This window comes from Castor canadensis, chromosome 1 (genome assembly GCF_047511655.1).
Source record: "Castor canadensis chromosome 1, mCasCan1.hap1v2, whole genome shotgun sequence".
Taxonomy (NCBI): domain Eukaryota; kingdom Metazoa; phylum Chordata; class Mammalia; order Rodentia; family Castoridae; genus Castor; species Castor canadensis.
This window is the reverse complement of record NC_133386.1, coordinates 205,449,758-205,474,809: the sequence shown is the minus strand read 5'-3', so window position 1 is coordinate 205,474,809 and position 25,052 is coordinate 205,449,758. Positions and strand designations below refer to the sequence as shown.

Here is a 25,052-nt window from a genome sequence, read left to right as displayed (position 1 = left end):
TGAGAAGAAGGCCTCTTCCTTTAGCTTGAAATTTTCAGTGTTCGTGTTTCTTCTGTGAAGAGTGTCTCTTGACTTTGTCACTTTGTCAGGGGAACTTGGGAAGGAGCCAAATGGCTTTGCAGAAAACAGGAACTTGCAGGAAGAAAGCCGAACTCCACCTCTGCCCTGATGTTCACGTCCAGTTCCCCGGCCAGCTTGCCCCTTGACAAATTCTATCTGGGACGGGGAGTTAGGAATTCCCTTTCCTCTGGCCATAGGAAGCCCAGGCCCAGGGTCCTGATGGGAACTGGGCTCCACCTGATGGAAATGTGCAGAGATGCACCAGGGCTGTTGGCAGGAGCTGGGGACAGCTGTGTAAGTCAGCTAGGCCAGTGGGGGACCAGGCTGAAGAGCCCATGGGCTCCAGGGATGTCTGGAGGGAACCCCTCAGTGAAGCATGGAGGGGGCATGGGGGCTTTGAGTACAGCCTTAGGCATCACCCCACAGGTGAGTTCTCTGCAAGTGTGTGCCCCTCAGGACCCCGCAGAGGAGGAAGTACCTGGTTGGAGGGAGGGTTGATTGTGCCTATAGGGACTGAATGATGTCCCCAAAAGCCGTGTGAATGTGACCTGGTACAGAAAAAGGGTCTTTGCACAGGCAGCTAAGTGGAGGATCTCCTTATGATGTCATCCTTGTTGGTGGAGGGGCGGCACCGACTGACAAGTGTCTTTGGAAAGACAGGAGGGGGGAGGGTTGGGACAGGAGGAAAGAATTGAGGCCACATAGAGGCCTGGAGCCTGCAGCTCTGCCTTCAAACCCCAATCCTGCTCCTCTTGGTCCTGGGCGGGAGAAGCCTCTTCTTATGGCTGGCGTGAGGACCTGCAGTTTCTCACGTGGCCTGACATGTGGCAGGGGCCAGTAATTGGTTGTAGCCCTTGCCACAGATCTGGTCATTGCTGGGCTGAGTGACCAAAGGGAACCACGTGCAAATGTCACAGTGCTACCCCTCGAGAGAGACCCCTTGAGCGATGCCTGGTGGGCTGTGGTCCCTGGGAGTCTTCAGGCTGAATGAGGTGTCTCAGGGCTGCCACCACCCACAACCAACCCAACCTCAGAAAGGAGAGGCCCCGCCCAGCAGAGGAGTCGCTGGTCAGTCGAGAGTCTCCAGGGACATCACCATAAACACACCCGGGGTCACCAGGCCCCGGTTCAAGAGGAGCAGACTGTGACTGCTATGGTCTCATGAGGAAGCTTCCAGAAGGAACCCTTAAAACAAACAGAAACCATGGGAATCAGATGCCGAAGATGGAAGGGACCCTTTGCCCACGGGGCTGGGTTTTCTACCTGGTGACATCACCGTTCTGCTGGGCTCTTCCAGTGGCCTTCAGAGAGCACAGCCCTGCCCACTCACTCACGGCTCCCCAGGTCATTTGCACCCTGGCCTCTGGGTTTCAGAGACTGGCCTCCCTGGCTGTGGCCAGGACCATGGTGGCTGGCGTGCAAGGGAGAGGCAGGAGGAGAAGCCAGGGAGGCCAGGGCCACACAGACGCCGGTCCCTTGCTTCAGTCTCTCCGGCTGCAGAATGGAGCTGTGGTAAAGACAGCCTGGGACCAGCACTCTCACACGTCCCCTGTCTTACCCACGGTGGGAAAGGAACAGCCAGACCCGAGGGACTAGGGACGGTGGAGGAGGGACTGTCACGACCTTGTGAGGACTGGGAGCCCCTAGTGGTGAGGCCAAGGATGGCCAGCCTGGGAGCCTGCTGGCTGTGTCTGAGAATTTGGCAAGAGCCCCGGTCCCTTCCTACTCCAGAGTAAGCACTGCCTGAGGTCTGGGTTGGGGAGCTAATGTGACCGGAAGCCCCTGGCCCCCTGTCCTAGCCCTATTGGCCTGGCCTCCTCCAGCTATTCATGGACACCTCATTCCCATAACACCCTCCACGGCTGTGTCTCTGTCCTGGCTCAAGGACATGTCCCAAGGCACCCAGCAAAAGACATCGGTAGGAATTCTGCAGCCCCCTTGATCTGTGGTATGTGCAGCCAGGAGCCCTGTTAAATGCCTTAGCACAGAAATGGCTTGGGTCTGGGGTCTCACGGACCTGGCAGAGGGATGGCTGAAGAACGAAGTTGAAGACAGACACCTCTGCCCTGCTCCTTCCTTCACCGTGTCCTCTCCTCCTTCATTTAACAGAGACACGTCACACCCATTCCAGCCAGTTTGCCTTCATCATCTACAGGATGGTCAGAGGTTGCCCATGACAGGCGTGTGCACACACTCAGGCACGGGGCACCTGCTCACATGTGCACGTGTGCAGGCCCAGGGACTTGCACGCGTGCACTCACACCAAGCGTGCACACAGACACACGCTCACATTCATACACACGCATCGTGTGACCCAGAGTAGGCCTTCAGCTAAATACTGGCCGTCAACACCCACAAAACAGGATGGAATGCTCTGGATGGGGGATTGGGCTTCTCCAGGTCTGTATCCTTAAAAGGGCTGTTCTGAGCAGTCTGGGCACGAGAGCCACCCCTTCAGATAAAATACTGTCCCTGCTACAGGACTGGGAAGGAGAGTATCCTAAGGGTGTGAAGAGAGCCTGGGGTCACCTCCCGGGGAACAGCTGCCTGAGACACTGGGGAAGCAATGACACACCCCAAGAAGACCCGAAATAGCCCAACTCTTGTCCTCCTTCTTGGGGCTGCTGCCTGGGTCAGTGTGGGGCCTCCCGAGCCTCCGTTTCCTGCTCTGGACACTGGGCTGATGACCAGGATCAAGTTTCTGGGCTGTTGGTGAGCTTCAGTGGACAGTGGCTGGGAGCCCAGTCAGAGTGGCCACTGGCTCTGACTGACAAGCCACAAGCCAGTACCGGGATGTGCATGGGGCTGGGTCCTCCCCTCCAGTTCACCATTTTGGAAAATTTCAAACCTACAGAGAAGGCACAAGAACAGCACAGGAACCAAGTCCTGTGCACCTGTCACCTTTGTTGAGCTGTGTCTGCGGTCACATTTCACACACACACTATATACACGCATTTTATCCCTGAATGGGTTGGAAGTCAGTTGTGGCTGTGACACTTGTCCTCTGAACACGGCAACAAAGGCCCTCAACCTCCCTCACCCCGACTCAGAGCCAAACCCAGAAATTCACACCAGCTCTCTGGAGTACCGGTCTGTGTTCGAATCCTGCAATGGTCCCAGTAACGTGCTTCCTGTCTTTCTTGCTACAGCATTTGTTTTTATCCAAGTTCACATAACTTAAAGTTAATTGTTTTAAGCCCATAATTCACTGTGGCTTTTAGCACACCTCTACCAGATTTCACATTTCATCACCCCAAATGAAAACTTATGCTGCCAGTCCCAATCCCCACCCCCGGCAGCTGCTTAGGTGAGTGTCTTCTTTAACCAGGGATTGTTTGCATTTGGGACTTCTTTCTTTCTTTTTGCAGTGCTGGAGTTTGAACTCGGGGCTTTGTGCTTGCCAGGCAGGCCATCTAGCACTTGACCACGCCTCTAGCCTGGGTTTTTCTTTTTAAAAGACTTTAGGGCAAGTATAGTTATTTAAGGCCAGGAGGGATGCTGCCCGCTGGCTGGACGAGGAAAACTTCTCCTAGGTTCTATCCAGTCCTAGAATTCTGAGTCCACCTGTTTCAAATGACCTCAAGAACCAAGGCCAGTACTTGACCTTGGCTCTGCCTGGGCCCTTGGGATTGCTGGACAAGAAGGGAACAGCCCTATCAATGGGACTCTCTCTCCCTGGGTGACAGCTGGTGATCCCCTGTGTTCTCAGAGCCCATCCATGGCTCCCTTTCTGTCTCTAGGGAGAGAGACAGTGTGCCTCAGCCTCTCATCTGTAAAATGGGGCAGCAGCTTGCTCTGGACGTCCCTGCAGGGATTCTGTGAGACAAGGGTCAGGGTAACCACTGCCCATTCCAGAGGGAGCAGAGTTGACTGCACTGGACCTGAGTCTCAAGGGGAAGCGTCTGTGTTCACACCCCAGTGACAGCAGGTCACTCCGTTACCCACCTCTCTTCACCAGGAATTCCGGGGGCTGGGATGTGTGTACCCCATGGCGGAGTACCCGCCTAGCCAGTACAAGGCCCTTCGTTCCATTCTCGGCACCATAAAATAAATAAACAAATGCAAAGGGGAATTCTGGGCAATTCTGGGATTCAGAGTCACGACAGAAAGGGTAGGTCGGTGCCTGCAAGGCCCGGGTGAAATAGAAGTGGGGGGTGCGGGGGAGGGAGACAATTCCCAGGAGCCTGTGTGACCATGGACTTGGACGTAGGTTCATGATGCCTGTTGGCTCAGACCATCCCTCAGCAGCAACGTGAACACCAGCCCAGCAGGGCCTCCTCACTCACGTCCCTGCTGCCCACCCCAAGTCTCTCCCGCCCAGTTGAGAGTCCTGTCTCAGGCCACCAGAGGCTGGGAGAGTGAGGGTCCCCCTGACTTGACTGACACAATGCTCGTCCCAGAGTGGAAAGGCTTTGTGGATAAGACCAACAGATGACTGGTAAGCCACAGAGGACAAGAAAGGATGGAAGGAGGGACAGACAGAATGATCAAGGAAAGACTGACACAAAAGCATGATCCAATATTTCTAGACCACAACTGTGTCAGGCTCTGGCAGACACAGGAATAGGGCTGTGTGCCTCCCCCAAGAGACTTCAGCCAGGGAAGAGGCAGCTGTCAAGGTGGGGTCCACCCCAAGAAGTAGCAGCCAGGTGCCATGGGGCAGAGCGGGCTGGATCAGGGCTGCTTGAGGGTGCGCGGTCCTCTCTGCTGTCTTGCTGGAATCATCATGGAGTCTCTGATGACCATTCTGGGAAGCTCCTGGGCAGGTGATGGGGCTAAGGAATCAGGGTCCAACCCCAACTAAGACTCCGAATTGAGGCACCTTCCTAACTTCCTAGGAGATGCTGGTTGGAGACTTCCTTTCAGCCAGACCTAATTCTACTGTTCAAAGTTCTGTGACTCTGGGCAATACCCACTTTCCCTTCCCTTTCTCCCCCCTCCCTCTCTTCCTTGCCTCCCCACTTCTCTCTTTCTTTCTTCTTTCTCCTCCCTTCCTCCCTCCCTCCCTTCTCTCTTTGTCTTTCTTGGTTCTAGGGTCTTGTACTTGCTCAGCAGGTGCTCTACCATTTGTGCTACTCTGCCAGGCCTTTTTCCATTGGTTATTTATTTATTTATTTTTGTGGTACTGGGGCTTAAACTCAGGCCTTCACCTTGAGCCAGTCCACCAGCCCTATTTTTGTGAAGGGTTTTTCAAGATAGGGTCTCACGAACTATTTGCCTGGGGTGGCTTAGAACTGTGATCCTCCGGATCTCTGCCTCCTGAGTAGCTGGGATTACAGGAGTGAGCCACTGGCAGTGGGCTTACATTGGTTATTGTTGAGATAAGATCTGGACCTCGATCCTCCTATTATGCTTCCCACATAGCTGGGATGACAAGTGTGTGTAACCATGCACAGTTTTTTTGGTTGAGATGAGATCTCATGAATTCCCACTCCCCACCCGCTCCCAGCTGGCCTGGAACTGTGATCCCTCCCTCCTGCCCAATCTACACCTCCATGGTAGCTAGGATTACTTGAGCCACTTACCCATGTTTAAAACGGGTGCTTCAAGAAGGAAACGGGTGATTATGAAAACCAAGCAAATCGTGCCAGAGGAGCCTGTCTTGGGACTTCCTAACAACCCAAGAGAAGAAATAGAAAACACACCATAAAGGGCTGACGTTTGAGAGAGGAGAAGTAATCACTGTGCTCACAAAGTCACCTCGTGCAGCCTCAGGACTCTTTCCTGAGGCAGGCCTTTCAGCAATTTTCCAAGTAGATTATTTTAATTTTATGATTCTTAGTGTAGTCACTATTTGCATGGTTAAGGGTTTTCTCAGAAGCTACTTTTTGGTTTCTTTGTATGGGTGACATAAAAAATATCACTGCATTGCTACATGACAGCCACAGTGATTGTTCACAAAACCTTCGGGGTGTGGGAGGTCACACCTGTAATCCCAGCTACTCAGGAGGCAGAGGTCAAAGCATCCTGGTTCAAAGCCACCCTGGGCAAACAGTTTGAGAGACCCTATCTCGAAAAAGCCCATCACAAAAAAGGGCTGGTGGAGTGGCTCAAGGTGTAGGCCCTGAGTTCAAACCCCAGTACTACAAGAAAAAAAGAAAAAAGCCTCCTATAGTCCAGCTTGCTCTGTCTCTCTCTCTCTCTGTCTCTCTCTGTACTGGGGCTTGAACTCAGGACATTGCGCTTGCTAGGCAGGCTCTCTACAGCTTGAGTCACACTCTTAGCCCTTTTTGTTCTGGTTATTTCAGAGATAGGGTCTTGCTTTTTGCCCAGGCTGGCCTGGAACTACAACCCTCCAGTTCTCAGCCTCCTGCATAGTTTGTGATGACAAGCCTGTGTCACTGTGCCCAGCAATAGGTTGAGATAGGGTCTCCAGAACCTTTTGCCCAGACTGGCCTCAAAAACCTCAATCCTCCCCATCACAGCCTCCCAAGTAGGTAGGATTACAGGCATGAGCTGCTGATGCTCAACTTCAGTTCTGATTTTTTTTTTGTTCTTCAGTACTGGGCTTGAATTGGGGCCTACATCTTGAACCACTTCACCAGCCCCTTTCTGTGAAGGGTTTTTTCAAGATAGGGTCTCTCTTACTATTTGTCCAGCTGGCTTCAAACCACAATCCTCCTGATCTCTGCCTCCTGCGTAGCTGGAATTACAGGCATGAGCCACCAGCACCCAGCTTTCAGCTCTGCTTTGATGATGGAGGTCGGTGGGAAAGAGCTCAGATGCCATCTGTGTGCTTTGGAGCCACATGCACTGGTTCCTGTGGTCCTGACAGCAAGAGTGCAGCTCACACCATGCTCAGATCCTGAGCAGCAGGCCCCAGCACCTGCCCTGGCAGCAACAAGCATTCTGACCCCAGGGTCCCTGCCATACCGGCAACCGCTGGCAGCTGTTGCTTAAATGCAGCCCTGGGCTCACCTGCAGATGTCTGGAGAAGCCGAGATGCCCTTCGTGTGGAGAGCAGGGTAGCTTCTAGAATTCCAGGGCAAATTTCCATGTCCCACTCCAAGGTGCCTAGGGCAGCGAGACCATGGGATCCAGTAGTTCCCTTTCCAAGAGCAGACATGAGGACTGCAGGTGTGGTTCAAGCAATAGGGCGCTCGCTGTGTAAGCGTGAGCCCCTGAGTTCAAACCCCAGTCCCACAAAAAAAAAAGAGCAGACACTCACAAGATGTATCCCTGAAATGTTCTGCTTGGGGGTGGGGGGGTGGGGAGAGCTTGGAAACAATGCTGGGGGTGGGGGGAGAGAGCACATGCTATACTCCAGCCAGCTCACTCAGACCTCCTGGTGACAAGGGACACTGTAGGAGGGCAGGTAGTTAAGGCCAAGGAACATATCCGCAGCTGAGTGGCGGGGTAGGGGAGAAGCAGAGCTCACAATTCAAATTCTGTTTGTTTGAGAGGGTCTCACACGAGGCTGGCCTCGAACTCATGATCCCCCTGCCTCTGTCCCCCAAGTGCTAGGATTACAGCTGTGTGCCACAATGCCCACTTTCCCCCTACTTTTTAAAGATATACACATGCATACTTTGTAAAAGTCTGAGGGGAAAACCCACCCAAATAGAAATAGTAGTTAGTAGGGAAGATCTACAAGGGTTTTTAAATCTTTGCTGCACTCTCTTACATTTTCTGAATTTTTAACCACAGACAAGTACTACTTTTGAAATTAGAATGTTCAAAGTCTATGTTTTTTGAGGTATAATTTAAAATAAAATATACCCTACATTGAGTTCTAGTTTTGCAAGATAAAAAGAGCCCTGGAGATGGCTGGGGACGACTGTGCAGTGGGTGAACTTCTAACTCCACCGAACCATACCCAGAAAACTGTGAACATGGCAAATCCCACACTGGGTGTGTTTTAACCCAGCTTCAAGACCCAGAAAAAAAGCCTGGTGGTGTGGCTTGAGTGGTAGAGCCTCTCTCTCGCAAGCACAAGGCCCTGAGTTCAAACCCCAGTGCCACCAAAAAAACCAACTTGGAAAAAGAAAGAAGGAATAACATGTATGTGGCTGCATATTTGAAACTCAGACATGACTTTAACTAAAATTTGATAGAAAACTCACCCTAATTTTAAGGATGAATATTATCACTGGTTTACGTGCTGGCCCAGCCATGTCACCTACAGACTCTTTCCCGCCCTTGGCAGGCAGTCTCACCCCAGACAACCACTGGGGGTGTCACTATAGATCTGTCTTTTCTGGAGTTGCCATTAAATCCTAAAATAAGTTAAGGTTGCGATGTGAGCCACAGGGCCCCTTCTATCATGCACCTGTCGTGCCAGGCAGCTGCCATGGGTGCAGGGACCAATCCCTGCACCGAGGTCTCCTTTGTGACTTTGCACGGACCCAGTGAGACTGGCCCTTCCTTTTGCTGTTTTACAAGGGAGGAATCTGAGGTCGGATGAGACCTTCCCTTTTCCATCCTGCCAGGGCCCCTGTTGATTTCTGAAACAGTGAGATGGGAAATTGGGCTGGGCACAGTGGCTCACACCTATAATCCCAGCTACTCAGGACGCAGAGACCAGGAGGGCTGGTTCAAGGCCAGCCCTGACAAACAGTTCACGAGACCCTATCTTGAAAATGCCCAACACAAAAAAGGGCTGGCGGAGTGGCTCAAGTGGTAAGAGCGCCTTGCTAGTGAAAATGGGTTTCGGTGAACTTCTTGGGGAAATAATGCCTGTTCTAGCAGGGTCTAGGTTCCATCTGGGCTTGGCCTGCCTTGTTGCTGTGTTCTTATTTTCTGATGGAGACTTTTTTTTTTTTAACCAACTCTCAGAAGTGTCTCCAATCACAAAATAATTTCAACCTTGGGGAGGGGGCAAGGGGCTAGGTGGGACTGGGGGAGTGCTATGTACTTAGGAATGCAAAGTTGACGGTGTAATACAATTACTGTCTGTAAAATAAAAAGAAAAATGCGGCCGGCAGAGTGGCTGGCAGAGCACCTGCCTAGGCCCTGAGTTCAAATCCCAGTACTGCAAAAGGAGGGAGGGAGGAGACAACAGTGACTTCCACACACTCAGATGGAAGGAGGGAGACCCCAGAAAAAGAGTTTAGGGTTCAACAGGGCACTTAAAAAAACCCCTCGCTGGGGCTCAGTGAGAGAACCCTTCCCCTATATGCGTGAGGCCCTGGGTTCCATCCTCAGCACCTCAAAACAAACAAACAAAAAAGCAAAACAAAAACCTCTCAGCTAACGTGAAGTCCAGTACAAAGCCCCCAAGCCAAGTCCCCCTGGCCATGCCCCCAGGTCCTGTGCTGAGCTGGGCAGTGGGGGTAATAGGGACGCTGTTCACAACTGCCCACCCCACGCAGCCAATGAAGCTGCTCCAGTTGGAGCAGACCAAATTACAACCAAAAAACCAGAGTCTGCTCAACACAGCACAGTGGGGGTCTCCTGACCAGCCTCCAGCCGCTGGGAGGCAGTAGCTCTCCGAGAAGGGTAGCGTGGTCTCACCTGGAGACCCTGATAGGTGGCAGTAGTGCCCCCTGCTGGCCAGTTCTGCCTTTTCCTCCAACCACACACACCGGGCATCAGCAACCACCAGGCTTGGGTATCCCCACCACCAAGGCACAATCCCTCATTGTTTGCCCATCTCTGTAAGCCTGTTTCCTCACATGTGGAAGATTCATCTTTGGGGTTTGAACTCAGGGTTTCTCACTTGCTAGGCAGGTGCTGTACCACTTGATCCACTCTGCCAAACCTTTTTTGTGTTGAGTGCTTTCAAGATAGGGTCTCACGAACTATTTGCCCTGGGTGGGCTTTGAACCTCCATCCTCCTGATCTCTGCTCCCCCGAGTAGCTAGGATTACAGGCGTGAGCCACTGGCACCTGGTCCAGTCATTTTCTTTATGCGGTACATGCTGGGCGCTTTGTGTCCGCTCTTCTACATGACCCACAGGACAAGGCTGAAAGCAGGTGGAGGTGACAGGCCCAGCGGTTCCTGACCTGCCGAGGGAGTGGCCACCAGCTGCAGTGGGATTGACCCGGGAGCCCCAGGACAAGGCCATCCAGCCTGCCCCAGACACAGAATAGCCCGGATTTACAAGCCTGAATATCTGGGTTCAAATTCCAGAGTCACCACTTCCAGGTGTGTGGCCTTGGGTCACTCTGCCACTTTTCTGGGGCCCCATTTTCCACCTGTTGAATGGGTGTGGGAGGGAGAGTGGACTACCTGAGGGAGGCTCTGGAGAGGATTTAAGCTGAGAAGGGGGGACCAGGGGGACACGGGAGGCCCTGGAGGCGTTTCCCTGAGCTCCGGTGTCCACCACCAATCTCTTTCCACTTCCCTAGATGGAATGGGGGGCGAGATGCTGCAGCCCCTCCCCAGCCTGGTTTGGGGGGCGTCCCTGTGAAGCCACTGCCAGCCTCCTCAGCACCCCGCTTTTATCACGGCCTTTAAAACGAAAGCTGCAGGGGAGGGCAATTAAGTTTAATAGAAGCCGCCGTCGATTGAAAGCCACAGGGGGAAGTAATTAGATTTAACAGAAGCTGCGGCTTTTCTGAACCAAGCCGCACAGCGTGGGAGTCCCTGGTCCAGAAGGGCTTTTGGGATGATGTCTTTTTGTAAAGGCTTTCCTGGTGACATTTTCTGCGCGCTCCGTCATTAACGCCAGTCACTGATGGGCTATGAATGTGGCCTTTCTTTGCTCATTGAAATTCATTAGGCCCGGCGTTTCTTGGCGGGGACCGCCTTTGCCCTCCCGTCGCCTTTGCGCGCTGGGCCAGTACTCTTTTCCCCAAACCAGCCTCCCGGGCCCCACACTCAGGAGCTGAGGAGCTGCAAGAGTAATCAGTGCCAAACCAAAGTCTCCCCAGGAGGACCCTTTCTTCCCCGTCACGGTATCCTTTGCAGACGGCTTCATGGAGAGGTCCCCCTGTCCCCCAGCTGGCGCCTGCTCAGACGCCAGCAGCTCCCAAATCACGGCTCCCCGGCACCTCCTCGCTCCTCGCGACCTCCAAGCTTGCTGCTCCTCCTGTCCCCGCGCTCAGGGACCCGAGGGCTGGACCACCGACATAAGGCACCTTAAAAACAGAGGGACACCAGGGCTCTGTCCGGCCTCCCTGTTCTGCGCGCCCGAACCAGAGATGGGAGGGCGGGGTCACCATTCCCGCAGCTGGCCCCCCGACCCGGCCCGAAAGTCGCTTTCCCAACTACCATCCATCCTTTCCGGCCCCATCTATCCGTTCTGGCCCCACGCACCCGCCAGGCAAGCGCAGGACGCCCCGGGCGCGCGGCTCGGTTGCTCAGCAGAGGCCGAAACTGAGGCTGAAGCGCCACCTGGTGCCCGCCGCGCGCCGCGCGCTCCCATTGTCTCGGTGGCGGGGGATCGCGCCCGGCACCCCGTCGGGGGACAATTTCCCGAGATAAAGGGGCCAGGGTCTGGGATCGCGAGAAGATGGTTCCGGGAGAACGAGAAAAGGTCGGGGGATTCTAAGTCACGCTTTGACAGCTAGAGACACACCGGGTTGGGGCTGGGGCAGTCGTGGGCGGGAGGGAGTGAGGGTGGTCTTTTAAGAGGAGGGGCCTTAAAGCCCAGGCGCGGTTTTTTGGGGACAGGGGATGAAGGAGGCAAAGCTCCGTGTCCCCTAATCTCTGGTCCCGGGGCTCCTGTGCCCCGCCCCAAGCGCATCCCCTGGGGAGCCGGAGGTCTGGAGGAGGACTTTACTGCTTAATAAAATTAAGATCGAGCGGGCTCCCGCGCGTAGGAGACTTGTTCCCAGGGACCCTGTCGCCAAGCGGGTCCTCCTCCCCCAGGCCGGGACTAGGAGCCACCGCCCACCTGCAAGGGGCGGGGGAGGAGGCTGGGGCGGGAGGCGGGGTGTGAGTGGGTGTGCGCGGGGGGCGGAGGCCTGATGCAATCCCGATAAGAAATGCTCGAGTGTCGCGGACACTCACCCTCGGGGCCGCTCGGACGCTTAGGTATATAAGGCTGCGGATCTGAGCCGACGCGCGGTCGGAGCAGGAGCGCTGCGCGCCCGGGCGCCGATAGCGCACGGCTGGATCGGGGGCAAACGGCCGCCCGCACCAACCCGCTCGGCACACACAGCCCTGCAGCGTGTCCCAGTCGCCTCGCCGCCACTGGAGTCCCTGGGAGGTGCAATGCCGAGCGCGCCAAGCGGATGCGTGGTGGCCCGCGCCCTTGTCCTGGCCACCCTGTGGCTGGCGGTGGCCGGGCGCCCCCTGGCCCTGTCCGACCAGGGGCCGCACTTGTACTACGGCTGGGACGAGCCGATCCGCCTGCGGCACCTGTATGCCGCAGGTCCCTACGGCCGCTCCAACTGCTTCCTGCGCATCCACAGTGATGGCTCCGTGGACTGCGAGGAGAATCAGAGCCAGCACAGTGAGTGCCCGCCAGGCCCCCCCGCCCCGACCCTCCCCAGCGCGCTTCTTCCCTTCGCCCCACCTCAGCCCCCGCAGACCCCCGGATTTGGCACTGTGGCGATACCGTCCCTACCTTGGTTCCCAGACAACACTGGGGATGCAGGCACGCGGACGGTTAGTACCCACGTGTTGCAGCCTTTTGCTTCTCTTACCAGGTTTGCTGGAGATCAGGGCGGTTGCTCTGCAGACCGTGGCCATCAAGGACGTAAACAGCGTCAGGTACCTCTGCATGGATGAGGACGGCAAGATGCGGGGGCTGGTAAGTGTCCCCACCAGGCGCGGATGCACCGGGCTGAGCCAGGGATTCTCACCTCCTTTGCCCAGACCCGACTAGAACTAAAGGAAAGATTGCAATTAAGCCAGTGCTCTTTATTTCCCGCCCTCCCCCCCCCCCACGGAAATTTAGGACCCCAGCCTGTAGCTGGTGAGAGCACCTGCATTTCCAGTTGACCCAAAGGCCTGCCCAGCCCGAGGCAGGAGACCCATTATTCGGCTCTCTTTGATATAAAACAAGACAGTCTACCTTTGGCTTTTAAAGCCCCAGCCTGTGCATATGTGTCTAACTCCCCTTTTCTTCCCCCTCGAGAATAAGAGGAAAAAAAAAAAAAGAAAGAAAGAAAGGGGTAGATCCATAAATTATGATCTTCTAAGAAAAGATCAAGTTAGTTAGAAAACAAACGGTGCATTTGGGATTGGTCAGGTTTCTTTCTGATTAACTTTTATGCACTTAGAAAATAGTGTGGGGGTAAGAAAGATATAGGTCCCCTGCCGCTGTGCCTTCCCAACTAACCGCTCACCTGCACTGTGAGTGCTTTGGTTGGGGGTGGCCAGAGGGGGCTGGCAGTGCAGATGCTGGGGTTCTGCTGGCCAGAACAAAGGCTGGGAGTTCAAAGGAACTGGCTCTCACCCCTCCCTCACCCTGGCGCTCAGAGAAGGCTGTGTGAGGTCCCTGGGCCCAAGGCCTCCCACACAGCCGGGGCTCCCTGGGAGGAGCAGGGGCCAGGGGGATGGGGGTTGGGGGGATGTCTGTGAGGATGCTCCCGCCCCAGGAAAAATGCAGATGGCTGTGGGGCTCAGAGTGTTAGAATCTCCCATTAATTTATTCCATTTGTCTTCATGAAAAGACAGCAAAGAAGATCAGCTGGATAAAAGCTGATACCCTAGTGGTTCCAGACCTGCCCTGGCCACTTTTGTTATTTTGACATTTACGTATGGCAGGGATACTAATGGCAGGAGGCCGCCCACTGGGACCTGGGATCTAACCCCTGCATTCTGCCTTTATCCAGGGGAGGGCTGGTGGAAACTTTTCACCTAACATCCTTTTCTGCTTTTTCGTCTGGTGGGCATAGGCTACCACCAACTGAAGCTTGTCTCCCTGCCCCCTCCCCCACTTTTTTCTTTTTTTTTTTTTAACAAATAGAAATTCCCCATTCTAGAAACTCAAAATCATTTTGTTTTTTATATGGAGAAAAAAATGGCGCTAATGTCTCCCAAAGAACTGTCAAGAATAAAATGCATTCCTTGATTATTTACAATGTGCATTTTTTCAGAAACTCAGAAGAAATTTCTCTGCTGCCCTGGTGGCTTTGTCCCAGTGGCTCTCTCTGGAGTAGTAGGTTCTTGGAATTAGTCCCTTATCAACCAGCGCCTTACTTATCAGAACATCCCTCACCCACCTGCAGTTCAGTGACCTTTGTAGACTTATGCAGAAATCGGACTTATGTTTACTGGGCAACCTTCCAGGCTTCCTCTGTGTGTCCCCAAGGGGTGTAGAGACTTAACCATTTTGGGATGGCACCTCAACACTGTGGAGTAAGAATGTCCTCAGATGGGGACCAGGGACAGCTGCCTGCAGCACACACTTCCGGCCACCCGCTGGGTGCAGGCTCTGTCCTGGGCATGGGGGAGGGGGCTGTGGATTATCTGGCTGGCTGCCTGCAAGGGTCTGTGAGGGGAGGAAGGAGCGGAGTTGGAGGGGCTGCTGCTTCTTACAAAACGCTGAGCGTCAGAGCTCAGCATAGAGAGGCTCCAGACCGGTGTCCACACTCATATCCGGGCCCCAGCTGGGGATGCAGGTAACTGCACCTGAAATCATGACCTGGTTTATTGATTACTCCAAGCACCAATGGAATGCGATGAACTTTTAAAAAAATGTCAGAGAGAGAGCCTTGCATATTATGCTTCTGACTGTGGATGTTGTCAGGACAAGACCATCTTTATCAAGTGATATAGATACTAAGTGTCCATATAAAAGTGATCTAGAGATATTAAGTGTATACATAAGCTATGCAGATGAAATCCATGTGTGTGTGTGTATAAAAGTTACAAAGGATTTGCAGAATCTTTTAACATATTAGATGCTATTGTGTACATTTCTTATTAAATAGTACGTGCTCATATATAGCAAGGACAAGTGGTCTGCAGATGCACTGATGATAGCTGCTGGGGACAGGTGGTGACCACATGTCCCATGCCTGTGTGGTGTCTGCTGCGACGGCAGTAATCATGGGCCAGTGTCCTCCGGGGCTCACAGCTCTCTGTTCCTCCACAGGTTCGGTACTCAGAGGAAGACTGTGCTTTCAAAGAGGAGATCAGTTACTCTGGCTACAATGTGTACCGGTCCCCAAAGCACCATCGCCCTGTCGCCTTGGGCAGCACCAAACAAAAGCATCAGATGCAGAAAGACGCCACAGTGCAGCCCTCCTACTTCCTGCCCATGCTGCCCCAGACCCCAGAGGAGACCAGGGACCACTTGGAGCCCGTGTTTTCTTTGCCCCTGGAGACCGACAGCATGGACCCATTTGGGATGGCAAGTGAACTTGGGATGGTCAAGAGTCCTAGCTTCCAGAAATGACTGGCACTCTGGCTTCTACGACTTCATCCTGAGTCCCTGTCTGGTTAGCTTTAGGAAGAAATATTGGAAGTTGTACATAGTCGAGTCTGACATTGGCTGTGCCACTCTCTAGCAGATAGATGTGGTCACAGAGCTATAAGCCCATCACCTGCCCAGCTGCTCTCCGAGCCCTGCACCCCGCTCCCTGGTGGCCACTGGACAAGGGGCTGTGCTGCCCCTTGCTGGTTCTGCTTGAATACCTCTGCTGATGGGGAGCTTACTCCCATTGAAACACAGTCCCTAATGCCAAGTGGAAGCTGTATGATTCTTTCTCACTATTTTCAGAGGGACCATCAGAAAACAAGTTGTCACTTGAGATTCACCTCTATGTGATCAACTGGCTCCTGAAACATCAGGTAACTTTGACCTGATCCACGGAAGGACTGATCTGGATGTAAACTCAGCTCCAAGGACCATTTGCATTCCATAGACGCCTCCTGGCCAGAACTGACAGGGGCCAGGCAGGCTCTGGGAGCAGGGGAGGTCTGGAGCCCCTCTCCAGCCCTGGGAAGTCTTGAGAATTCCCCAAGGTTGGTTTGGGGATGTCTGAGCTCCAGTGGACCCTTCACTTGGTCATCTCCCTTCACCCCTTGCAGATAGGAGGGTTCACCTCCTCCCCCCCAACTTCCCAATAGCCAGGCTCAAGGCTTGGTCCCCAAAGGTGGGTAGCCAAGCTGCCACCGCTACCCCAGCTCAGAGAGACAGGCAGTGAAGACAGCCGGTCCCAGCAGCTTGTCCTGACCATGTGGTTCCAGGCCCCGGGTGAAGCTCCAGGTAACTCAATTAAAAGACTGAATTTTGGTTAGTTAAAAGACTGAACCAGAACACTCGGCTGTTATAGGGGGGCCCTTGGAGAGGGCCCTGACCCTGGCCTCACTGTGGCTCTGTCCTAAGAGCTGTGGACCTGGACGGTTGAGGAACAGGTGGGCCACCTGCTTGCTTCCGAAGCCCTCCCTCATGTAGCCCTTGCCCCTTGTCACCAGTCATTGTGTGGACCGGGGTATCCCTGCCACTTGTGTCAACCCGCACCTGTCCCTCACAAACCAGCAAGAAAAAAGACACGAAAGCCCCAGGTCTTGACACCTTGTGGGAGCAGCAGGGAAGCTGAGAGTTCTTTCCTCAGCACTTACTTTGCCAGCGTGGTATTTATCAGTAATTTATTTTGGTACGTACATTTCTTTTATTTCTTACAGTATTATTTATACCCCCAAATTATATTTATGTACATGAGGTTTGTTTTCTACATTAAAACTGAGTTGGTTTGTATGAAAAGTTGCATTCTGGGTTTTTTTTTGGGGGGGGAGGTTCATGAGGCAGCAGTCACTGTGGGGAAGAGGGGGTGGTCACTCATTTCTGGCCACAACCCTGTGGCCCCTGGCTACTTGGAGCCACACCATCTGCTGTCACTGCTGGGAGTCGGTGGGGCCAGGGGCCCAGGGCAGCCCCTCTGCCAGGAGTACAGACAGTGGCTTAAGTCAGCATGGCCCACCCTTAGCACTATCGACGCTGGGGACCACATGGGGGAGGAGCAGGAGTTCCTGTACTTGTACAGGGTGTTGGCATGCCAGTGTCAACCCTCTTGTTGTGACCATTGAAATGTTTCCACAAGTTTCTACAATGCGGGGCAGGGAGCAAAGTCACCCCTGCTGGGAAACCACTGTCCTAAACAAAGGAGGTTTGTGCAATAGCAAATGCCCAGGGAAGCGTTCAGTCCTGTGCCCATGCACGAGCCGAGGTCTCTGGTTCTCGTCTTCAGTCTGGCCTGGCTCGAGCCAGGGAGAGGGAATCAACCTCAGGTTTTACCAGGAAAGTCAAACTGTCTACCTGCTGTCCAGCCAGGGGCCGTGGATTACACGCCTGTAATCCTAGCTGCTTGGGAGGCTAAGATCAGGAGGATCTCGGTTCAAGGCCAGTCCAGACAAATAGTTTGCAAGACCCCATCTCCAAAATAACCAGAGGAAAAATGGACTGACGGTGTGGCTCAAGTGGTAGAGCGCCTGCTTTGCAAGGGTTTCAAAACTCCAGTCCTAACAAAACAAAACGAAGCCTCCTTTTGCCAGGGGTCCTTATGAGAGTGACATCGTCTTTAAACCCTGTGTGGCAACCCCTGACGCACCTCCATGATGCCCAGGGAGGATAAGGAGACCTGGAAGCCCAACTACTTCCTTAAGATCAGCCAACTTTTGGATGATTACCCAAAATACTTCATTGTAGGAGCAGACAACGTGGGCTCCAGCAGATGCGGCAGATCCAGACGTCCCTCTGAGGGAAGGCGGTGGTGCTGGAGAAGCTGTTGCTTATATTGGGGGGTGGGGGGACTGTGGGCTTTGTGTTCACCGCGATGGACCTCACTGGGATCAGGCACACGCTGCTGGCTAAGCCACATGCTGGTGTGACTGCTCCACGTGAAGTCACAGTGCCAGCCCAGAACACTGGTCTGGAACCCAAAAAAGACCTTCAAGGCTTTAGGCATCACCACCAAAATCTCCAGAAGCACCATTGAAATCCATTTTTTTTTTTGGCAGTACTGGGGTTTGAACTCAGGGCTCCATGCTTGTGAAGCAGGCACTCTACCACTTAAGCCACACCTCCAGCCCCACCATTGAAATCCTGAGTGCTGTTCAGCCGGAAAAGCCTGGAGACAAAGTGGGAGCCCGCGATGCCACGCTGCTGAACAGGCTGGACATCCCCCCTTCTCCTTCGGGCTGACCATCCAGCAGGTGTTTGATGTGGACGGCATCTACAACCCTGAAGTGCTTGACATCACAGGAAACTGCACTCCCAATTCCCGGACGGTGTCTGCAACGTTGCTAAGTGTTTGTTTGCAAACTGGCTACCCGACTGTGGCCTCAGTGCCTCATTCTATTATCAATGGGTATAAGAAGTTCTTTGCTTTGTCTGTGGAGACTGACTGCACTTACCCACTTGCTGAAAAGGTCAAGGCCTTCTTGACTGCCCCCCTGCTGCTGCCGTCTCAGCCAAGGTTGAAGTCAAGGAGGAGTCGGACAAGGGTATGGGATTTGATCTCTTTGATTAACCACCAAAAAGCAGCCATTTCAGCTTTATTTGCAAAACAAGGAAATAAAGGCTTACTTTCTCCAAAACAAAAACAGCTGCTATTGGTCCTGGGATATCCTCGGAGCCAGGGTTGTACCACAGGGCAGGCTAGGAGAACAACGGTTAGGAGGGTCACATCGCCATTCAGGAAGAAGCTGAGGATGAACTGGGCAGATAACATCCTGGTGCAGTGCAGTCAGACACCTACCTGTACCTTTAGCCACAGGGCGTCCACTAAAATGGGCTGGAAAAGCCATAATTCTTGGCTGGGTCCAGGGCCTCATACCTGTAATCCCAGCCACTCTGGAAGTGGAGATTGGGAGCATCATGGTTCTAAGCCAGCCCAGGCTAAAAGCTAGGGAGACCCCATCTCACCCAACAAGCTGCGTGTGTGCTCGGTGGAGCGTGTCTGTCATCCCAGCTATGCAGAATGGTAGGTAGGGGGATTGGCCCTGGGGAAACGCTGTAAAAAATAATAAACAAAAAATTAAAAGCCTAAAATATCACCTAAAAAAGACTAGGGGTGTAGCCCAAGTGGCAGAGCGCCTGCCTAGCAAGTGTAAGGCCCTGAGTTCAAACCCCAGTACCACCAAAAAAAAAAAAACTAAAAAATTCATAGTTCTGTTAGGGGTTAGGACTGGCGGAGGAGGTGGGGAGGTGGCCAGGCTCAAAGGGGCATCAGGAGAGAACACTGACCACAGGGGTCTTTGGGAAGAGAAGGCTGTGGTGATGGGTTCCACCTTTACTGTTGGCTGCACCAAATCTGTACGGGTGATCAAACACCTATACACAGGGCCAGGTGCCACCACTGGGGGCGTTTCAGTGAAGGGCACATAGGACCCCAGTGCATGACTGCCTGGGACGCATTTCAAATAAAAGCAAAAGAGGGCAAGGTTCCCGAGTAGCATAAAACCCACAAAGGCTTGCTCCGCCTGTCCCCGTCCCCACCACCTGGTGAGGTAGGCAGAGCACACACGCTGCCAGGTATAAGGCCCCAACTCAAGTTAGCCTAACCTACTCCATCTTGTCTGGAAGACATTTTACTTCCTTTTACAGCAAGTGCTTCTCCTGAACTCAAGTGGAGCCCCACTTCCATCTTGTTGACAACACACTCTGGCCCCATGCCATCACAGAAAGGATCGCACAAGCTAACACACAGCCACCCGGGCAAAGCACTGAGACACTGGCACCCCAGCACAGTTAACTGAACAACAAAAAAAAAAAGACATGAGCTGTATATTATGTATTCCTTCTCCTCGTAAACCCCAGCCCTGACCCCATTCTGGGCTGATATCTCTTAGTGTCACCTCTGTCCTCCCTTGGAAAGGGAGCAAAACGTCGCTTCTGCTTCACTTCTTGGTCTCCTGTGACATCTTTCATGCTCCACAAATCGCCTCCACACCTAATGCCAGGTGCTCGCTGCGTCTCTCACGCCCAGCTGCTCTGGAGCAGCATGGATGACTTTTGTCCTTGGTTCATTTTCTGTACAATGGGACCACAGGAGAGACAGTGACCAGAGGCCCCTGTCACTTAGAGGCCGCTGACGCTTGTGCTGACTGGAGTGACCAAATCCTCCGCCCTTGGTTCTGCTGAATGGGGAGGAGTGCAAGGCCAGAGAGGGGAAGACACCCGTCCAAAGTTGCACAGCCTGGAGGCAGCACCAGGGGAGGGGCTGCCAGCCAGGCCCTGAATCCCAGCACCTGTGTCACCTCTCACATCACATCGCCTCTCTGAACCGACATTCTCCCAAAGACCATGAGATGAAGTGTCTGTCCTGTGGACTGCAGTCAGGTGAAATGACATCTGCAAGATGCTGGCTGCGGTGACAGCCCCCTCCCCAAGGAAGGAACTGTCTGCCTGAGCTATTACTTCTGCTGTTCTCAAACTTGGTGGCCTGTGGGAATTACATGGGGCGGCGGGGGAGGGCGGGACATGAGCACGAGGCTGGCCCCTGGTTTAGTTGGAATGGGTGTGGTCTGGACACAGGTTATTTTTTAAGTTTATGTTGGTATATGACAATCATACAGTGGGTTCATTGTGACATTTCCATATGTACACATATTGTATCCTGATTTGTTTCATCCCCTGCACTATTCTCCCTCTCCCCCCAGTCCTCTTCTTAAAATGACTGTCAGGTTTCAGTGTTCCATGTTCCTACTTGTGCAGAAAGTACCTCAGCCACATTCACCTCCTTCCACTAGGACCCTTCTTACCATGACCTGGGTTTTTTTGGTGGTGGTGGATTTTTTTTTTTTTGTGGTTCTGGGGTTTGAACTCAGGGTCTACACCTGAGCCACTCCACCAGCCCTATGTTTGTGAAGGGTTTTTCGAGATACAGGCTGGAGGAACTATTTGCCTGGGTCTGGCTTCGAACTGCGAGCCTCCTGATCTCTGCCTCCTGAGTGGCTAGGCTTACACGCGTGAGTGGGGACAAACACTTCAGGGGGGAAATGAGAGAGGGGCTATCAGCGCCTCTGCAGCTGGCGAGAACAATCGGACACGGACACACACCTTGGTAACTAGTTCATGAGTGATGGTTGATAGATTTTCTCTCTGGGATGCATTTTGACTGACCCAGTGGCCTGACCCACTCTGGATGACCTACATTCTGGCAGGGTCAGATTCCCATTGGATGGGAACAATATTTTTCAAGCCTGCATCTTGACGCCCCTTCCCCAACGCTCAGCCTCTGTTCCTCCTGAGAAGGTGGCTTTGCCCTCTTTTTTTTTTTTTTTGGTGGTTCTGGGGATTGAACTCAGCTTGACCCATGCCCCTAGTCCTTTTGTGCTTTAGTTATTTTTCAGATAGAGTCTCGCTTTATTTCGGGACTGGCCTTGGATCCTCCTACCTATGCCTCCCTCGTAACTAGGATGATAGAGTGAACACTGTGCTCTGCTTACTGGTTGAGATGGGGTCTCTGAACTTCTTGCCCAGGTTGGTCTCTAGCTGCGATCCTCCTGATCTCCATGCATTGTTCAGCTGAAATTCAAGTTTAAGCAGGCATCCTGTGTTTGGTCTGGCCACCCAAGTATTAGATGTACATTACTGACAGAGGGTTCAGCAAGGAGAGAGGAACAGGAGTGACAAAGTGACTGCTTAGATGAGCCATCCACAGTGGTGAGGGCCAGTCATGACCACACAGGCCACAGGGTGGGCAGCCAGGGAGGGCTCTCTTCCCTGGCCTTGCACCCCATCTTCAGGGAATCCTCTCGCTACCCCAAGGCTGTTTTTCTGGGACCTCTGTCAAAGGACTCTGGAACTGTGAGCAGCCTGCCAGTGACCCTCTCCTCCAAGGACCGTGACCCTCACAAGCCTAGTGTTGGACTTTGAGTTTGAGGTGGCAGAAAAGTCAGCTCGAGCAGGCTTACTGGAATAAAACCGAAAGGAACACACTGGCCCCTTACTGAAGAGATCAGGGGTGCCCGGCTTTGGGGATGATGCGTCTGGAGATATGGACCATGGCCTTGGACATTGTCTCCTTCTGTGACAAGATGGCCTGGCAGCTTTGGGCTCTTTCATCCTCCTGCAGCCTCAGCCAAGATGACAGACACCGCTCCCCTTACAAACAGCCCCAAGCAGGGACTTGGAGTGGACCCCAGCTAGGTTCAGGAAACTTGCCCACCTCCTACGGTCCAGGAATGGACCATCCAGCTGTGGAGAGAACACCACCAACAGGTATAGGTACACATTGGCGCCCGGGACTTGTCACACTGTGACAAACACTTCCTAGCACACTGCTCCTAAAATTTCTGGAATCTGCAAAGTGGAGGTGTTTTTGGTATGCTAATGAGTCATTGATGGCTGGCGGCCCCAGGTCACCGGAAAGACCAGGCAGGATTAGCCCAGCCCCACCCCCAAACTCTGGGGAGGCCCAGGCACTGAAGGCTGAATAGCTCACCAATGCGGGGGAATTAATCCATCATGCCTGTGCAGAGGTCCCCAGAAAAAACCCAAAAGACGGGGCTCAGGGAAGCTGAGCCCCTCCCCCTCCTCCCCCTGGGCCCCTTTGCTGGTGAAGGCGGGCAGTACTCCCCCGACCCCGAGTTCTGTGAGCTGCTGGAGGAAATTAGTCAAACCCGAGGATGGGGTTGTGGGAACCCCAATCCACAGGGGCCATGGCCGGAGTCCACAGTGGGGGAACAGTCTTGGAAACTGAGTCTTCCTGCGGGGTCTGACTCCAGGTAGGCAGTGCAGAACCGGATTGGATTGGAGGACACCCACAGTGAGGGGAGGTGTCCCCACTTTTCAGGAACAGTGGGAGTGATCTGTGCTGTGTGGGGATAGTGGGGGAAACTGAGGCTCAGGCTTGGACTCCCCTCCCCTGCTGTCCAAGGAACTGGATTAGGAGTGGGGTTGTTACCCCTCAGTTCAGTATTTTCCATGTAGTTCTTGTTCTCTCTCTCTCTCCCCTACCCCCCACCAGGTGTCATTGACACCGGTCTCCATATCATGCTTTTAAGAATTACACAAAGAAACAATCTGAGAACAGGGTTCAAGGCTGCCCACAGGTCCTTGTGCCTCGTGGGGCTCGGCTGGGGACGCAGCTTCAGAACCGGACGCCCGGGAGCGCGGTCGGTGGAGCAAGGGCGCCTCCCGGTGGCGATGAGCGGAGGTGCCGTGGGCAGCCACAGGTCCAGCAGCTGCCCTGCGCCCCTTACTCCAGTGGGGTCGGGGACATGCAAGGGGTAGGGTTGTCTGGAGCGAATGGAGCAGCTGCACGGTCACGCGGGGCCCTTCGTGTGCCCTGATCTGCTGGGTGACCCATGGCCCCTGCCTGCCCGTGGCTGCAGACAAGGGTCCAGGAAACCAGGCAAATGGGTAGTATTTGCAAAGTCCCTACTGTGTGCCTGGACCCAGCAGCGGGTGAGGAAAAGGAGGGCTCCATTCCTCCCACAGCCTGATGTACCGAGGGCTTACTTTGTTCAGAATATCTATTAGTTTATACATTGCTGTTCCTTGCAGGCTGATGCCCCCCACATCGACCCTGGGTAGCCAGTGGGCACCAGTTTTCCTCCCGTTTTACAGAGGAGCTGACCAGGCAAGGGAAGGTAAGCTCCGTGACCACCAGCGACATTTCAGATGCTTAAAAGGCTGGCTTCCTGCACGGACGCAGTGCCCAACAGCACCCAAAATGACAAAACCAATAGAGTTCCAGTCATCCTGTGTCACACCAGACGTGAGTGACCCATCCTGGGCTGCTGGGGTGTCAGCGTCCAGAAGGAGCCCCGGCCCTGCTGTCTGGATGTCTGTCCAGACTCTCCTGCTCTGCATAGGAGGAGGAATGGCTGGCACACCTCTCCAGGCCAGAGAAGGGACACGGGGAGCAGGGCTTCTGCTCCCCAGGTGGGGAGATGCGGAAGAGGAAAAGCCAGAGAGAAGAGTCAGACCAGAGGGAGGCCACAGCCCCGGGAAGAGATGCTGGAGCCTCATGAGGAAATGAAGGGTGCCCATCACATGTGGGGGTCCTATAGGAGCCTCCCTGTGTGGCTGCATGTCTCCTGTCTGGAGACATCTGCTGGGCTTGGGCCTGGTGTCTTTTACTTTGCACCCTTTCTTCCTCAAGCATGCACAGGGAGAGGGACGTAGGCCTGAGGCTGTGCCCTTTTCTCTGGAATGAAAACTGTTTATCTGGTCACCCTCTCTTTTGAGAAGACCCCGAAGGCCATGGTCAAACACTATGACAAATCCAGTCACTCAGGTCTCTGGCCTGCCCCTCTCCCAAGGGCCAGAGGTGCATTTTCAGTCACCTGCTGTGCTACATGCTCGCTTACTCATTCAACAAACATTGATTGAGCACCCACTATGTGTAAAGTTATTCCAGCAACTTGGATCTGCTAATATTCAAACTCATGTTTTTCTTGAAAACCTTTGAAAGCACAGTTTTGGAGAAACCAGTTTTTTAGTATTTTCAGCAGAATGTCACTAGAAGCCCTCCCAGGCTGAATGGCATTTTGTTGAGCTGGACAAAAAGAAAGCTGCATAAAAATCCCCTCACCACTCCTTTCTGTTTAAAATGGAGAAGGATTACTCCCAAGGGTTAAAAATGAAAACAAATCCAAAACCCAACGGTACAAAAGCCGCACACTGGGTTGACTGAATATGATGTCCTCCTCCATTTTCCAGGGACCTTTGCGGTTTGGTGAGGGCCATGTGAGCAGCTCTGGCCAATAGGATGCAAGCACAAGTTCTGGGTCTAGGTGGTTAGGAGCCAGTGTGTATCCACCTCTTTGTCCCCACTCCTGCCTCCCTGGCTCCCTTGCTCCTACCGGGCGAAGGACAGCTGTGGGGCCGTGGTGGGTTTGTGTAGGTGGGTTTGCTTGTTTCTGCAGCAGCCCCAGCCTCACCTGACTGATAACAGGTGGGCAGCAAGGCCCCCCTCAGGCTTCAGCCAGACCCCTGGGTCACTTCCCCCCTAATCTCTCCTTCTGCAAAAGCGGGGGAGGCTGCTGTAGACCAGCCCCCACCTGTTGTGGTGGAAGTCGCCACCTCTTCTCGTCCCTGCATTTGGAAGCCACGGCTCTGTCTCCATGCCTCAGAACAGAGTCAGGAAAACACAGAGATGAGCAGCTGGAGGTCCAAATCATAGCACACGTCCCGTGGCCCTGGCCACACCAGCCGGCCCCAAGCTCCTTGCTGTCTTGGGGTTGGGCGGAGCAGCGC

At 53.7% G+C, this 25,052-nt stretch overlaps 1 protein-coding gene and 1 pseudogene across 1 annotated transcript; both read left to right on the top strand.

The window, feature by feature from the left end:
• The first annotated feature begins 11,917 nt into the window (after nucleotides 1–11,917).
• Fgf19 (fibroblast growth factor 19) lies at nucleotides 11,918–16,557 on the top strand. The gene is made up of 3 exons (XM_074069679.1): nucleotides 11,918–12,401; nucleotides 12,598–12,701; nucleotides 14,994–16,557. The coding sequence occupies exons 1-3, from the start codon at nucleotides 12,161–12,163 to the stop codon at nucleotides 15,294–15,296; spliced, it is 648 nt and encodes a 215-aa protein (XP_073925780.1). The 5' UTR covers nucleotides 11,918–12,160; the 3' UTR covers nucleotides 15,297–16,557.
• Nucleotides 16,558–17,458: 901 nt separating this feature from the next.
• On the top strand, nucleotides 17,459–18,372 carry LOC109696353 (large ribosomal subunit protein uL10-like; annotated as a pseudogene).
• The last annotated feature ends 6,680 nt before the right edge of the window (nucleotides 18,373–25,052 follow it).

Excerpts from the sequence above, each read along its gene's own strand:
- Fgf19 (XM_074069679.1), top strand. The coding sequence starts at position 12,161 with ATGCCGAGCGCGCCAAGCGGATGCGTGGTGGCCCGCGCCCTTGTCCTG. Across the intron at positions 12,402-12,597 it reads GGAGAATCAGAGCCAGCACA|GTTTGCTGGAGATCAGGGCG; the intron begins GTGAGTGCCCGC and ends TTCTCTTACCAG. Across the intron at positions 12,702-14,993 it reads ACGGCAAGATGCGGGGGCTG|GTTCGGTACTCAGAGGAAGA; the intron begins GTAAGTGTCCCC and ends GTTCCTCCACAG.